At 42.5% G+C, this 17808-nt stretch overlaps 1 protein-coding gene across 1 annotated transcript in view; it reads left to right on the forward strand.

Moving 5' to 3' along the window:
• The first annotated feature begins 527 nt into the window (after positions 1–527).
• LOC126092665 (cell adhesion molecule 2-like) overlaps positions 528–17808 on the forward strand; it is a 140259-nt gene continuing 122978 nt past the window's right edge. Inside the window, exon 1 of the mRNA XM_049908387.1 lies at positions 528–729. Within this exon, the coding sequence (XP_049764344.1) occupies positions 541–729 (189 nt within the window). The 5' untranslated portion in view covers positions 528–540. The remainder of the gene's footprint in view (positions 730–17808) is intronic.

Consider the following 17808-nt stretch of genomic DNA (forward strand, 5'->3'; position numbering starts at 1 on the left):
ATGTTAGCAAAGGACGAGCTTTTTGGCGTCTGTGACTAGATGAGGGCTGTTCTTTTGTGGAGGACCGAAGTTACATCGCTTCGGCCACAATGACGTGGAAAGGTCGCGTGTTGGTAACGGTCTGCGGCTTTGGTGTCCCACGGGTGCCAGTGGAGATAGACGTGCAACACGCCGAGGATTTCCCTAGGGTCCTGGTCTGAAATATAAACGACTGTCTATCTATATCCCATTGCCTGTGGAGACCCCCACCGGAGTACTGTAGTCTGTTCCGCTAGTCGCAGTGGAACGTGCGATGAGCCGCGCGGGATTAGCGGAGCGGTCTAGGGGTGCTGCAGTCACGGACTGTGCGGCTGGTCCCGGCGGAGGTTCGAGTCCTCCATCGGGCATGGGTATGTGTGTTTGACCTTAGGATAATGTAGGTTAAGTAGTGTGTAAGTTTAGGGACTGATGACCTTGGCAGTTAAGTCCCATAAGATTTCACACACATTTGAACCTGCGACGTTGACGAGCGCCGGTGTTGCAGGCTCGGCGGGCCTGCGGATGGCGGAGGCGCACATCCCGGCACACGCGGTGCGCCACGAGTCGGCGCGCCTGCAGTGCCGCTTCGACCTGGAGGGCGAGTCGCTGTACTCCGTCAAGTGGTACAAGGACGGCCGCGAGTTCTACCGCTACGTGCCCCGCGACTCGCCGCCGGCGCTCCTCTTCCCCGTGCCAGGCATCTCCGTCGACGTGAGTACCTCCCACCAGCATACTCACTGCACGGCCATGTGCTCCATCCTATTATACAGGGTGATTCAAAAAGAACACCACAACTTTAAAAATGTGTATTTAATGAAAGAAACATAATATAACCTTCTGTTATACATCATTACAAAGAGTATTTAAAAAGGTTTTTTTTTCACTCAAAAACAAGTTCAGAGATGTTCAATATGGCCCCCTCCAGACACTCGAGCAATATCAACCCGATACTCCAACTCGTTCCACACTCTCTGTAGCATATCAGGCGTAACAGTTTGGATAGCTGCTGTTATTTCTCGTTTCAAATCATCAATGGTGGCTGGGAGAGGTGGCCGAAACACCATATCCTTAACATACCCCCATAAGAAAAAATCGCAGGGGGTGAGATCAGGGCTTCTTGGAGGCCAGTGATGAAGTGCTCTGTCACGGGCTGCCTGGCGGCCGATCCTAACCCTTTTCGTAGGACTCCCCATACAGTTGATTGTGGAATTTGCAGCTCTCTGCTAGCTCTGCGAGTCGATTTTCCTTGGCTGCGAACAAATGCTTGCTGGATGCGTGCTACATTTTCATCCCAAGTTCTCGGCCGTCCAGAACTTTTCCCTTTGCACAAACACCCATTCTCTGTAAACTGTTTATACCAACGTTTAATACGCCACCTATCAGGAGGTTAACACCATACTTCGTTCGAAATGCACGCTGAACAACTGTCGTCGATTCACTTCTGCCGTACTCAATAACACAAAAAGCTTTCTGTTGAGCGGTCGCCATCTTAACATCAACTGACGCTGACGCCTAGTCAACAGCGCCTCAAGCGAACAAATGTACAACTAAATGAAACTTTATAGCTCCCTTAATTCGCCGACAGATAGTGCTTAGCTCTGCCTTTTGTCGTTGCAGAGTTTTAAATTCCTAAAGTTGTGGTATTCTTTTTGAATCACCCTGTATTTAACTCCCACACTAATGCAGGTGCTGATCCAGGGTTCGATTTTCGGGGATCATAGTTACTGCCCCCACTCATAAAGTATTCTGTAATCCCAGCTTCAACATGTCCCATAATGAGCATGAAATACATACACATATCAAAAAAAGTTTTGCATCACCCCTGTTCCCAGAACTCCTGCAGATAGACGTTGACTGTGGATATTCTATCACAGACACAGTCCATTCGACTGTTCAGACGTCACTAAACCTGCCCAAAGAAGTAAACAACCATGCATAAGCAGCGCCTGTTAGACGGAGGGGGTCTGACAGCCGATCAGTTCCAATCATTCCACCAGGAATGAGGTACAGGCTCGTGTTGTCTGTAGTTCAACAATGCGTAGACGGTCAATAACGCAGTTCCATCGCGTCCGCATTGTTACTTTGTGCCAGGAAGGGCTCTCAACAAGAGAAGTGCCAGGCGTCTCGCAGTGAACCAAAGCGATGTTGTTCGGACATGGAGGAGATACAGAGAGACAGGAAATGTCGATGACATGCCTCGCTGAGGCAGCCCAAAGGCTATTACTGCAGTGCATGACCGCTACCTACGGATTATGGCTCAGAGGAACCCTGACAGCAACGCCACCATGTGCAATAATGCTTTTTGTGCAGCCACAGGACGTCGTGTTGCGACTCAAACTGTGCGCAATAGGCTGCATGATGCGCAACTTCACCTCCGACGTCTATGGCGAGGTCCACCTTTGCAACCACGAAACCATGCAGCGCGGTATAGATGGGCCTAACAACATGCCGAATGGACCGCTCAGGATTGGCATCACATGCTCTTCACCGATGAGTGTCGCATATGCCTTCAACCAGACAATCGTCGGAGACGTGTTTGAAGGCAACCCGATCAGGCTGATCGCCTTAGACACAGTCTCCAGCGAGTGCAGCAAGGTGGAAATTACCTGCTATTTTTGGGTGCCATTATGTGGGGTTGACGTACGCCGCTGATGGTCATGGAAGACGCCGTAACGGCTGTTCGGTACGTGAATGCCGTCCTCCGACCGATAGTGCAAGCATATCGGCAGCATATTGCCGAGGCATTCGTCTTCATGGACAACAGTTCGCTCCCCCATCGTGCACATCTTGTGAACGACTTCGTTCAGGATAACATCACCCGACTAGGGTTGCCAGTATGTTCTCCACACATGGACCCTATCGAACATGCCTGGGATAGATCGAAAAGAGCTGTTTATGGACGACGTGACCCACCAATCAGTCTGAGGGTCCTACGCCGAATTGCCGTTGAGAAATGGGACAGTCTGGACCAACAGTGTCTTGATGAACTTGTGGGTTGTATGCCACGACGAATACAGGCATGCATAAATGCAAGAGGACGTGCTACTGGGTATTAGAGGTACCAGCGTGTACAGCAATCTGGACCACCACCTCTGAAGATCTCGCTGTATGGTGGTGCAACATACAGTGTGTGGTTTTCATGAGCAATAAAAAGGATGGAAATGATGTTTATGTTGCTCTCTATTCCAATTTTCTGTACAGGTTCCATAACTCTCGGAACTGAGGTGATGCAAAACTTTTTTTGATATGTGTAGAATATTTTTGTTTAAAAATAATGAATTGTTTCATTATCAAAAAATATATGGAATGCTAGTAGCGTCATCCCGCAGTGTTACGTATGGTTAAAGAGATGCTTACAAAAAGTGCCTGGCATATATTTATATCAGTCTTCTATCAGTCATCTCTTCTCTCCTCTTCCCCTCTCTGTCCACCTCCTGCAACCCCTCATTCCGTCCAACTGCTCCTTCCACCCCTCTCTCTCTCTGTCCATTTTCTCCAACCTCTCTCGTCCTTCTCCACACCTAACTCACTGTTGATCTCCTCCTCGTCCTCTCTCTGTCCATTGCCTCCTTTCCCCTCTCCATCTCTTCCTCACCTCATTGTCTATCTGTCTCTTCCCCCCTTTCTTCTCATCTGTACAGCTTTCCATTCAGCTCATTGTTTATGATGCCATATCATCTGACCTATACTGTTGGGAAAAAGTGTTGGTAATACGGTTAGTGTCAAAAAAATAATAATTTTAAATCTTAGAAACGATGCCGCAGTTTTCCTCATATCTCAGTGTTTATGAAGTCATATCTCCTGAATTACGGCTCGTAAAATGATATAATTGTACTGATAAATTCAGTGATGTAAAGGTGACAATGACTGAACTATATGAAATAAAATCGTCATAACTTCTGAATGGATTGCGTTAGGACGTTCAAACAGTACGGTTGGCCGCGGAGTATGACGGGAATTAGTAAGCGCTGTATGGTTTGGTTTAGCGACGAAGCCTGCTTTCATTTGGATTGGTTCGTTAATAAACAACATTGGCGCATTTGGGGGACTGAGAATCAGCTTTCGTGATCGAGAAGTCTCTTCACCCTAAATGGGTGACTGTGTGGTGCGCAGTGTCCAGTCACGGGATAATCGGTGCGATATTCCTTGATAGCACGATGACCACCGAACGGTGCATGAAGGTTTTGGAAGATGATTTCATCTCCATTATCCAAAGTGACCCTGATTTCGACAACATGTGGTCCATGCAAGACGGAGCTCGAAACAGGAGAGAGTTTGATATCCTGGAGGAGAACTTTGGGGACCGCATTCTGGCTCTGCGGTACACAGAGGCCACTGGCGCAGGCCTCGATTGGTCACCATATTCTCCGAATCTGCGCACATATTCCTTTTTGTGGGGCTATATTAAATACAAGGAGTACAGCAATAACCCCAAAATCATTTCTGAGCTGAAAACAGCCATTTAGGAGGTCATTGACATCATCGATGTTCCGACACTTCAGCGGTTCACGCAGAATTTCGCTTTCGTCTGTGGACATCATTGCCAATTATGGCAGGCATATCGAACATGTCATAACTTAAGTCAAAATATCTGTAGTGACGTTTACATGTTGTATAAAGTGTGGTTCACGCCGCAGTTTGTAACTAATTTAAGGTGTTTTTTTTTTCATACAGTTCAAAAATTTTCACCCTGTATGTGAATATTGTCTGCAAAATGTGTCGCGAGAAATTAGGTGAAGGATAGACTACTAGTCACCGTGAAGATGATTCACTGTATAGAGTAGCAGAGAGTCACAACGAAAAGAGTTGTACACGTAACTTTCGGCCAAAGCCTTCTTCAGCAAAAACTAGACACACTTCAAGAACGCATGAGCACTATATTTGGAACCTCCGACCGAAATACCATACTAACTCACACACACACACACACACACACACACACACACACACACACACACAAAAGCTTTCACAATATATATACAAGATGTAAGTGTAAAAATAATTTCTTTGCATCAATAAGCAGCCAGTTGAGAATTGAAACTGGTTGGAGATTGTGTGAGGGCAGATATATGTAAATAGTCACACAGTTTGTTATCAGACACCTTTTCTACTGGGTAACAACTATCAAACACAAGGATAATTAGTTATTAACAAATATGTATCGACATGAGTACAATAATCACAAAAATGTTCCTTTTCAGTTAAATACCAATTGGGCAAAAATCTTATGGCACTAAAAAATTTGTTCATATAAGTCTCAATAAAAAGCAGAATTACATCATACTTCAAACAAATATTTAAAAATGAATTCGTGGTAAAACTGTACTCTACTCTAACTTTGCGAAATCTTCAAAAAGACGTAGGAAACAAAAGTTAAAGAAACTTGCTCAATAGCTCGAAAATACTGTGAGGTAAGGTACGTAACATTGCCGTGTGGCACATCCTGGCAATTGACTGTGTGAACCGCAAGGTAAGGGGCTGTCAGTATGAAAGTTTCGCTTGTGGGTGTCCGACGCGCGGGACAGACAGCACAAGGCGCAGTCCAGCTGGATACCGACTCCTCGGGCACCGGGACAGTACCGGCTGGTCAGTCCTCGCAGCCGGCGTCGCTGTCCCCTCTTGTCGCTCAGCCGCCAGAGGTCTTCCTCGGCCCTCACTCCAACTCTCGTATCTGTTCTGCTCCGCCCGGCCACATTTACCACGGTCGCCGCTGGCCGCTTGCTCGTCTCCTTGAATCAGCGGTTCCCGACCTGGGATAATTACCCCCTGAGGAGCAAAACGCAATCAAAAGAGTAAAAAAAAGTATTTAATCGTCTTTCGGTATGAGAAATTAAATAATTTTTGAAACAACACTACTACTGAAACGTCCTGGCAGATTAAAACTGTGTGCCGGACCGAGACTCGAACTCGGGACCTTTGCCTTTCGCGGGCAAGCGCTCTACCGACTGAGCTACCCAAGCACGACTTACGCCCCGTCCTCACAGCTGTACTTCTGCCAGTACCTCGTCTCCTACCTTCCAAAGGCGAAAGGCAAAGGTCCCGAGTTCGAGTCTCGGTCCGGCACACAGTTTTAATCTGCCAGGAAGTTTCATATCAGCGCACATTCCGCTGTAGAGTGAAAATTTCATTCTGGGAACATTACTAATATCTCCAAATCACGAGTGTGTATTACTTATTAAGTTACGAATAATTACATTTTTTTCGAATACTAGCATTATCACGTGACACAGTGTGGTGTAGGCTACAGCTTGTGCAAGTATGTGTCAACATTTTCCTCAAATAGTAGCGGAAGAAGTGGAAAAAAAGGTTACGGGACAAAGCGGGTTTTCTAGTATTAGTAGGAATGAGAGAGGATAAAGACAATCGAGTTCTGTAATACATTTCAGATGGTAGAAATGAAAACTCTGTTCAGGAAATACAAGAAGAGGAAGTATACTTGCAAAAGCCGGGAGATACGGGAAGATTTCAATTAGATTAAATCATGATCAGGCAGAGATTCGAAATCAGATATTGGATTATGAGGCGTCCCAAAAGGGCACATATGCAGGGTGACTTGTAGAGGGGTGTGAGTAGGTATTTTGATTCAGAACCCATGTCTGGAAACATACCTTCACTGCACTACACAATTTGAAAACCTGTTGCTAACACAACCACTTTTACAAGTATCTCATTAGGCGTGAGTCAGTACATTACTTGTTTCACAGTTACACTCATTAATACCCAAAGAAATTGCTCGCGTACTTGTTGATGGGTTCTCTTCAACGTGATGCAGTACGGCCTCTTCTGACTCGGGTGTGCGGCGTCTCCTTGGAGCACCACCGTCATGCTTTCTGACGATGAAGGTACCCTTTCTGGAAGCCGTTGCGAAATTGTGCGAAAAGGATATGCGATGGAGTGAGACGTTGTGGAGAAATATCTTGACTGTCGTGAGCTTCGCCATTCAGAAGAATTATATCAGCATATTTTCCAAACATGTACTCACCTATGCAGCTCAAACACTCGCAACGCGTGAATGAGGCTCGAACCAGGTCAGACAGGTAGGACAGGCATCAAAAGACATCAGACGATACCCCAAATTGTGACTAACCTGTTGTATACCTACCTAGCAAACATGTTTTCAAACGGCTGCAGCAAGGAAACTATACGTTTGTGGACATGGGTTCCTGTCCAAATTATTATTTACTCACTCCACTATACAAGTTCTATAAGATTGTAGCGGGAATTTCCAAACAGCATGTAGACCCGGATCACAATCTGGTAACGGTGAAGAGTAGGCTGAAGTTTAAGTCGGGAAGAATCAATGCACAAAGAGTGGGATATAGATATACTGAGGAATGAGCAGATACACATGAAATTCTCTGAGGCTATCAATACGATTATTGTGACAATGAATAGCTCAGTAGGGAGTTCAGTTGAAGAGGAATGAACGTCTCTAAAAAGAGCAGTCACAGAAGTTGGAGAGAAAAAACGTAGGTACAAAGAAAGTAACTGCAAAGAAACCACGGATAACAGAAGTGATCGGAGAAGGAAGGAAGTACAAAAATGTTGAGGGAAATTCAGGAATACAGAAATAAAAGTCATTTAGGAATTAAATAAATAGGAAATGCAGGGAATTTAAGGAGGAATCCCTAAATGGAAAATGCGAAGAACTGAGAAAGAAATGAGTGTTGGAAGAACTGAATCAGCAAATAGAAAACTCAAAACAACCTTCGGCAAAATTAAGAGTGCAATGGGGTATGTTAAATGCAGAGGAGCGAGCGGATAGGTGGAAAGAGTACACTGAGGGTGGAGCACTTATCTCATGACGTCGAAGAAGAACGAAGAAACAGGAGAAGAGATAGTTGATCTAGTACTAGAAGAGCTTTGGAAGACTTAAAATCAAATGAGGCTGAGGGGATAGATAATATTCCATCGGAATTTTTTTAAATCATTGGGGGAAATAGCAACGAAACAATTATTGACGATGGTGTGTAGAATGTATGCATCTGCGATATACTATCAGACTTTCGGAGAAACATCATCCACACGATTCCGAAGATAGCAAGAGCCGACAAGTGCGAGAATTATGGTACAATCATTTTAACACTTCAGGCATCCCATTTGTTTATAAGAATTATATACAGAAGGAAAGACAAGAAAATTGAGGATCTATTAGATGAAGGCAGTTCTGACGTTGACGCAAAATTGAAGAAAAGTCGAGACACATTCATAGGGTCTATTGAGCGAAAAAGCGTTCGAGAATGTAAAACAGTGCAAGACGTTCGAAACCCTGAGAAAAATGTGGGTAAGCTATTGGAAAAGATGGGTAATGCACAATATGTACAAGAACAGAGAGGAAGCAATAAGAATGTAAGATAGGGATGTCATCTTTGCCCTGTTGGTCAGACTACAGGGTGGTCCATTGATAGTGACCGGCTCGAATATCTCACGAAATAAGCGTCAAACGAAAAAACTACAAAGAACGAAACTTGTCTAGCTTGAAGGGGGAATACAGATGGCGCTATGTTTTGCCCGCTAGATGGCGCTGGTCAAACGAAAATCAACAGAGTTTTTAAAATAGGAACCCCCATTTTTATTACATATTCGTGTAGTAAGTAAAGAAACATGAATGTTTTAGTTGGACAACTTTTATCGCTTTGTAATAGAGGGCGCTGTAATAGTCACAAACATATGGCTCACATTTTTAGACGAACAGTTGGTAGCAGGTATGTCTTTTAAATTAAAATACAGAACGTAGGTACGTTTGAACATTCTATTTCGGTTGTTCCAATGTGATACATATACCTTTGTGAACTTATCATTTCTGAGAACGCATGCTGTTACAGCGTGATTACTTGTAAATACCACATTAATGCAATAAATGCTCAAAATTATGTCCGTCAACCCCAATGCATTTGGCAATACATGTAACGGCATTCCTCTCAACAGCGAGTAGTTCGCCTTCCGTAATGTTCGCACATGCATTGACAATTCGCTGACGCATGTTGTCAGGCGTTGTCGGTAGATCACGATAGCAAATATCCTTCAGCTTTCCCCACAGAAAGAAATACGGGGACGTCAGATCCGGTGAACATGCTTCGACGAACAATCCATCTGTCATTAAATATGCTATTCGATACCGCATCAACCGCACGCGAGCTATGTGCCGGACATCCATCATGTTGGAAGGACATCGCCATTCTGTCATGCAGTGAAACATCTTGCAATAACATCGGTAGAACATTACGTAGGAAATCAGCATACATTGCACCATTTAGATTGCCATCGATTAAATGGGGGCCAATATTCCTTCCTTCCATAATGCCACACCATACATTCACCCGCCAAGGTCGCTGATGTTCCACTTGTCGCAGCCATCGTGGATTTTCCGTTGCCCAATAGTGCATATTATGCCGGTTTACATTACCGCTCGCTGTTGGTGAATGACGCTTCGTCGCTAAAAAGAACGCGTGCAAAAAAATCTGTCATCGTCCCGTAATTTCTCTTGTGCCCAGTGGCAGAACTGTACACGACGTTCAAAGTCGTCGCCATGCAATTCCTGGTGCATAGAAATATGGTACGGGTGCAACCGATGTTGATGTAGCATTCTCAACACCGACGTTTTTGAGATTCCCGATTCTCGCGCAATTTGTCTGCTACTGATGTGCAGATTAGCCGCGACAGCAGCTAAAGCACCTACTTGGGCATCATCATTTGTTGCAGGTCGTGGTTGACGTTACACATGTGGCTGAACACTTCCTGTTTCCTTAAATAACGTAACTATACGGCGAACGGTCCGGACACTTGTATGATGTCGTCCAGGATACCGAGCAGCATACATAGCACACGCCCGTTGGGCATTTTGATCACAATAGCCATCCATCAACACGATATGACCTTTTCCGCAATTGATAAACGGTCCATTTTAACACGGGTAATGTATCACGAAGCAAATACCGTCCGCACTGGCGGAATGTTACGTGATACCATGTACTTATACGTTTGTGATTATTACAGCGCCATCTATCACAAAGCGAAAAAAGTGGTCCAACTAAAACATTCATATTTCTTTACGTACTACATGAACATGTAATAAAAATGGCGGTTCCTATATTAAAAAACGCAGTTGATACCCCTTTGACCTTTGGCAGCGCCATCTAGCGGGGCAACCATAGCGCCATCTGGTTTCCCTCTTCAAGCTAGACGAGTTTCGTTCTTTGCAGTTTTTTCGTTTGATGTTTATTTCGTGAGATATTTGGCACGGTCACTATCAATGGACCACCCTGTATACTTCGAAGAACCATGACGGATATAAAAAATAATCAAGGATCGGATTAAACTTCAAGATGAAAGGATATCAATGTTTAGATTCACTGATGATATTTCTAACCTCAGTGAAAGTGAAGAAGAATTACAGGACTTGTTGAATGGAATGAACAGTGTAATGAGTACAGAACATAGAATGAGAGTAAATTGTAGAAAGCTGAAGTAACGAGAAGTAGCAGAAATGAGAACGGTGAGAAACTTATCTTGAAGTAGGTGAAGTTAAGGGATTGTTCTACGTAGGCAGCAAAGTAACCGATGACGGACGGAGTAAGGAGAACTATAATGCAGACTAGCACTGACAAAAAGGCCATTCCTTGACAAGAGAAGTCTACAAGTATCAGACAATTTGAGGAACAAATTTCTGAGAATGTATATGACAGTGAGAAATGGGTTATGGGAAACCGAAACAGAAGAGAATAGAAGAATTTGAGACGTGATGTTACGAAGAACGTTGAATTAGGTGGACTTATAAGGTAAGGAAAGAGGAGGTTGTCCGCAGAATAGGCGAGGAAAGGAATATGTGGAAAACACCGACAAAAAGAAGGGACAGGCCGATAGGCCATGCTAAGACATCAAGGAAACACTTCCGTGGTACTAGAGGGAGCTGTAGAGTGTAAAAACTGTATAAGAAAACAGATACTTGTATACCTCCAGCAAATAACTGAGGACGTAGGAAAAGGTTGGCACAGGGCAGGAATTCGTCGCAGGCCGCATCAAACTAGTCAGAAGAAAATGGTTCAAATGGCTCTGAGCACTATGGGACTTAACATCTATGGTCATCAGTCCCCTAGAACTTAGAACTACTTAAACTTAACTAACCTAAGGACAGCACACAACACCCAGCCATCACGAGGCAGAGAAAATCCCTGACCCCGCCGGGAATCGAACGCGGGAACCCGGGCGTGGGAAGCGAGAACGCTACCGCACGACCACGAGATGCGGACAAACTAGTCAGAAGACTGATAAGTGAAAAAAAAGAAAAAAACAAAAAAAACTTCCACCCACAAATCACATAATCTGCAACATGCGTCTATGATAGTAAAAGTGAGATATATAGATGACATACGCTTAAATATTCCATGGAAATGCCTTCTCCAATTATAGATAGTTCCCTCAACAGGTCATAAACTGCTTCATTGTGCACTTCGCAAGAACAAATGATATAATTGTCAGTATAATTATATTATTAGTGGTAGTGGTCAGACGGAAACGACTGGCAGCCTGAGGTCTTCCAATTTCTGCCTTTTCAAATAAGAGGTTGGGTTGGGCTGTTTGTGGGAAGAGACCAAACTGCGAGGTCATCGGTCTCGTCGGATCAGGGAAGGACGGGGAAGGAAGTCGGCCGTGCCCTTTCAGAGGAACCATACCGGCATTTGCCTGGAGCGATTTAGGGAAATCACGGAAAACCTAAATTAGAATGGTCGGACGCGGGATTGAACCGTCGTCCTTCCGAATGCGAGTCCAGTGCTCAAATAAGAGATCCAGCAATCAAATGATTTACAAAGAGCAACTTCAGTGCGCGCATTTTAACGTGATTTATTGTAAATGGAGATGTCCGGTGTGGGTGAACCAAGTGCCACTAGGGAGAGAAGTGATATAGAGGAAGCAAGTCTTGCAACAAGTGACCAGGGCGTGAATGTCAATAGTTGGCATTCTTTTCTGAGAAGGAGTTATAGGTAGCACTCCAATGCAGGATTTCTATAAGAAAGTTTGTTAGAAATAAGTAGTACCTATTGCTTTTTGAATCATTAGCTCGTGATTTAATAAGACACCTACAAAAATCAAATATCAGTTATCTTTCCTTACTTTAAAAATAAAATATTCAAAGAAAATTATTTTTCATTCTACCTTTAGTTCGGCGCTGATGATGATGTGCGGAAGAGAAGGGGGGGAGGGGTTTTTTACTAACTAACACCCGATTGTCTCAGAAACGATGGGGACCACTGCATTAGATCCTCGCGCTATTTTGCACCGCTACAGGTAGAAAACTACTCCAACTCTCACGGGTTTAGAGGAGGATAAATGTCCTGAAACAATCGAGTTTGAAGTTAAGCGAAAATCGATATAATACCCCTGAAAACTGAAAAACGTCGAGAATTCGGCTTAGAAACTCATTTAGCATTTATTCATAGTGAGAAAGCCTTTGGTAACGTATAAAAGAAACTTTTAGGTGGAAAAATACTGTAAATAAAAGGTTTTCCTAGACACCTTATTTATACCATGAAGATTCTATATGTAAATACAAAAAATAGTAATAATTTAGTTTCGGAAATGTCACATGAAATTTTAATAAATCAAGGTTTTCCATAAGGGTGCATTCAGTCACCTGCTTGATTTAATTTATATATTGACGACGTAGTTATCAAATGAAAAGATGAAATACATTCAGGCATTAAGAATATAATCTCCCGCATCTTTAAATACTCTTTTATACGTTGGTGACCAGATAATGATACAGGAAACAGATCATTTACAAAGAGCTGTACATAGATTGAGCAGAAACGCGAGCTATTACAACTTAACTACATCTGCAAATAAGGCAAAAATAATGGATTTCAAACGAAAGAATCCAATCAGATCGAAAGTAACAATAAATGAGAAAATTTTGGAACAAGTATCTCACTTTAACTGTCTAAGATGTGATGTTGGTTTTAACTATTATAAAGATATTGAGAAAAATGTTAATAAAAATCGCCCTATCTGCGTAACAATTGGAAGAACTTTGGAAAGAAAAACAAGAAATGAAGTACAAATAAAATTATAAAGTTATGTCTGATGTTCCACATCGTTCCGAATCATGAACAGTAACAAAAAGAACAAAAACACGTATACAGGCCAGAGAGACGAGTTTCATGATATCTGTAGCGGACTGTAGTAAAATGGATGAAATAAGAATAAAAAGAGAAGTTCAGAAAAGCAGATTTAAAAATCTTTCCAGTTAATGAGAAAGTAGAAGAGAATAGAATGAATTGGAATACGTTGATTGAATCATAGAAAAAAGATTGACATAAAAGAATGGAATATCGGTTATAATGTTGATGCATTAAGTTGTTCTGATAGCGGTGCTGATATTCAAGACAATAAAAGCGGGTTAAAAGCTGTGACCTATCTGGGGAAGTTAACCTTGCATTACTGAGCAACTGTTTCACCAGGTATCCAGTCTAGCTTACCAAATTCCCAACCAGACTAACATTAATTATAATCTTTAATAGTCATCTTACGACAACCGGTGATTATATATATATATATATATATATATATATATATATATATATATATATATATAGAGAGAGAGAGAGAGAGAGAGAGAGAGAGAATTTAAATAAAAAGAAATAAATAAGTTTATATTTGGACATTTATTTTAACATTGATCATTGTTCCGTTAAAATTTCAGCATATTAACTTGATTCATAACTAAACTGGTTCCTTATTTAGGATTGTGAAAATGTGAGTTTCTAATCTTACAGAACACATCAAATATAGAGCCAAGATTGGGAGACTGCATACAACACTGCATTCATAAAATAACACACGAAGAACGTTGAAACATATGGAAGAGGAAATTAACAACAACCAACCGATTCAATTTTCACCCAAAGAAGTTACGTTCGTAGCGCAATCCTGTCTGTCATGAAATTACCACACATTCGTATACTAAATTCATACCAACTCCCTGTGAAATCTTCCCGAAAAGAATAACTGAGGGCAACTTTGATGATTACACCACATGCTCCACGTGGTCAACTTGGTTTACACAAAGATTGTAACTCCTCAATAATTTTGATAATTAAAATAAATTACATCGAAACGCAATTTACAAAAGAAAAACCTCGAACTGGTTACTATCGTCTTACTATTAATCTGATGGGTCAAAAAATTGTATAAGCACGTGGTACTGGTCTCACAAAGTACACCCCACGTGGGTTGAACATAAGGAAAAGTTGCTATATTGAAAAATATTGTCAAGACGAGACGTTATAATCTCACGCACATTCGCATTTAAGATTGATGATCTTAGTTAAAGTTACGGATCGTCAATACGTGGTTCCACTTTACTCACAAAGTAGTGACAAAGCAACTACTGGAAGATATTCTGAACTTCACACTCGAATTAGACTGCAGTGCAATTTAAGATAACATAAGATATTTTAGATCCAAACCTGAAATAAAGGTGATTAAATTTTCAGTTAGGCTGAACATAAGAAATCCTATACCAACATGACAAGGGACGGACAGGACCATACTAAGAATAGAAACCTCTTTGCTTTTAGAAAGCGTAGCTACCTGTTCCGACGTTGTTCCTACAGTTCTGTAGCAGACAGGCTTGTCTGCTACCATCAAGCATGCAACTAGAAATACATCTGCTCATTCATCCTTTCACACAGAAGGGAAGGGGGATGACAGTATCTTTATATATAAAAAAAAGCGCATGTAGGTTCCAAATGAGACTGTGTGACATGAATTACATATAAACTGTGTTTTAAAGTGTAGTAGTATGACAGATCGTTCTTGTTTATGTGTAAAACTAACGCGTTCCATTGCTCAGTCTCCTCCCAGATAGAGTCAGAAACACCACAGTAAATTTAGAAGAGGAATTTAATCCGTAGATGACAACAGATTTAAGAAATTAACATGAAAGGAATCCAACGAGACCTTTCACGGTCGAGTGAAAAGAGACCTTGTAAGAGATGGATGGATGATAGAGACCGGAACAGGTGCCTACAACACTTAATCCTTGGAAGGAGATCTACATCTAAATTCTACATTTATACTCCGCAAGCCACCCAACGGTGTGTGGCGGAGGGCACTTTACGTGCCACTGTCATTACCTCCCTTTCCTGTTCCAGTCGCGTATGGTTCGCGGGAAGAACGACTGTCTGAAGGCCTCTGTGCGCGCTCTAATCTCTCTAATTTTACATTCGTGATCTCCTCGGGAGGTATAAGTAGGGGGAAGCAATATATTCGATACCTCATCCAGAAACGCACCCTCTCGAAACCTGGCGAGCAAGCTACACCGCGATGCAGAGCGCCTCTCTTGCAGAGTCTGCCACTTGAGTTTGTTAAACATCTCCGTAACGCTATCACGGTTACCAAATAACCCTGTGACGAAACGCGCCGCTCTTCTTTGAATCTTCTCTATCTCCTCCGTCAACCCGATCTGGTACGGATCCCACACTGATGAGCAATACTCAAGTATAGGTCGAACGAGTGTTTTGTAAGCCACCTCCTTTGTTGATGGACTACATTTTCTAAGGACTCTCCCAATGAATCTCAACCTGGTACCGGCCTTACCAACAATTAATTTTATATGATCATTCCACTTCAAATCGTTCCGCACGCATACTCCCAGATATTTTACAGAAGTAACTGCTACCAGTGTTTGTTCCGCTATCATATAATCATACAATAAAGGATCCTTCTTTCTATGTATTCGCAATACATTACATTTGTCTATGTTAAGGGTCAGTTGCCACTCCCTGCACCAAGTGCCTATCCGCTGCAGATCTTCCTGCATTTCGCTACAATTTTCTAATGCTGCAACTTCTCTGTATACCACAGCATCATCCGCGAAAAGCCGCATGGAACTTCCGACACTATCTACTAGGTCATTTATATATATTGTGAAAAGCAATGGTCCCATAACACTCCCCTGTGGCACACCAGAGGTTACTTTAACGTCTGTAGACGTCTCTCCGTTGATAACAACATGCTGTGTTCTGTTTGCTAAAAACTCTTCAATCCAGCCACACAGCTGGTCTGATATTCCGTAGGCTCTTACTTTGTTTATCAGGCGACAGTACGGAACTGTATCGAACGCCTTCCGGAAGTCAAGAAAAATAGCATCTACCTGGATGCCTGTATCTAATATTTTCTGGGTCTCATGAACAAATAAAGCGAGTTGGGTCTCACACGATCGCTGTTTCCGGAATCCATGTTGATTCCTACATGGTAGATTCTGAGTTTCCGAAAACGACATGATATTCGAGCAAAAAACATGTTCTAAAATTCTACAACAGATCGACGTCAGAGATATAGGTCTATAGTTTTGCGCATCTGCTCGACGACCCTTCTTGAAGACTGGGACTACCTGTGCTCTTTTCCAATCATTTGGAACCTTCCGTTCCTCTAGAGACTTGCGGTACACGGCTGTTAGAAGGGGGGCAAGTTCTTTCGCGTACTCAGTGTAGAATCGAATTGGTATCCCGTTAGGTCCAGTGGACTTTCCTCTGTTGAGTGATTCCAGTTGCTTTTCTATTCCTTGGACGCTTATTTCGATGTCAGCCATTTTTTCGTTTGTGCGAGGATTTAGAGAAGGAACTGCAGCGCGGTCTTCCTCTGTGAAACAGCTTTGGAAAAAGGTGTTTAGTATTTCAGCTTTACGGTTGTCATCCTCTGTTTCAATGCCATCATCATCCCGGAGTGTCTGGATATGCTGTTTCGAGCCACTTACTGATTTAACGTAAGACCAGAACTTCCTAGGATTTTCTGTCAAGTCGGTACATAGAATTTTACTTTCGAATTCACTGAACGCTTCACGCATAGCCCTCCTTACGCTAACTTTGACATCGTTTAGGTTCTGTTTGTCTGAGAGGTTTTGGCTGCGTTTACACTTGGAGTGAAGCTCTCTTTGCTTTCGCAGTAGTTTCCTAACTTTGTTGTTGTACCACGGTGGGTTTTTCCCGTCCCTCCCAGTTTTACTCGGCACGTACCTGTCTAAAACGCATTTTGCGATTACCTTGAACTTTTTCCATAAAAATTCAACATTGTCAGTGTCGGAACAGAAATTTTCGTTTTGATCTGTTAGGTAGCCTGAAATCTGCCTTCTATTACTCTTGCTAAACAGATAAACCTTCCGCCCTTTTTTTATATTCCTATTAACTTCCATATTCAGGGATGCTGCAACGTCCTTATGATCACTGATTCCCTGTTCTGCACTTACAGAGTCGAAAAGTTCGGGTCTGTTTGTTACCAGTAGGTCCAAGATGTTATCTCCACGAGTCGGTTCTCTGTTTAATTGCTCGAGGTAATTTTCGGATAGTGCACTCAGTATAATGTCACTCGATGCTCTGTCCCTACCACCCGTCCTAAACATCTGAGTGTCCCAGTCTATATCTGGTAAATTGAAATCTCCACCTAAGACTATAACATGCTGAGAAAATTTATGTGAAATGTATTCCAAATTTTCTCTCAGTTGTTCTGCCACTAATGCTGCTGAGTCGGGGGGTCGGTAAAAGGAGCCAATTATTAACCTAGCTCGGTTGATGATGGTGATCGGTGATTTTTATTTCGAAGGCTTCTTTAATTCAGTGGTCTACAACAAACACTGTTTGTCCGACATAAGACTGCAAGATATTTTGTAAATATAATGTGTTCTAAGATCTGGGGAATTTTTAACTGGCCTCAGTAATTATCGGATTTATGTCGGAGGACAAAATCGATTTGTCTTTGTGTCTTTGTTTTATCATAGTGGAGTGTTTTAACTTT

Source organism: Schistocerca cancellata, chromosome 7 (genome assembly GCF_023864275.1).
Source record: "Schistocerca cancellata isolate TAMUIC-IGC-003103 chromosome 7, iqSchCanc2.1, whole genome shotgun sequence".
Classification (NCBI taxonomy): Eukaryota; Metazoa; Arthropoda; class Insecta; order Orthoptera; family Acrididae; genus Schistocerca; species Schistocerca cancellata.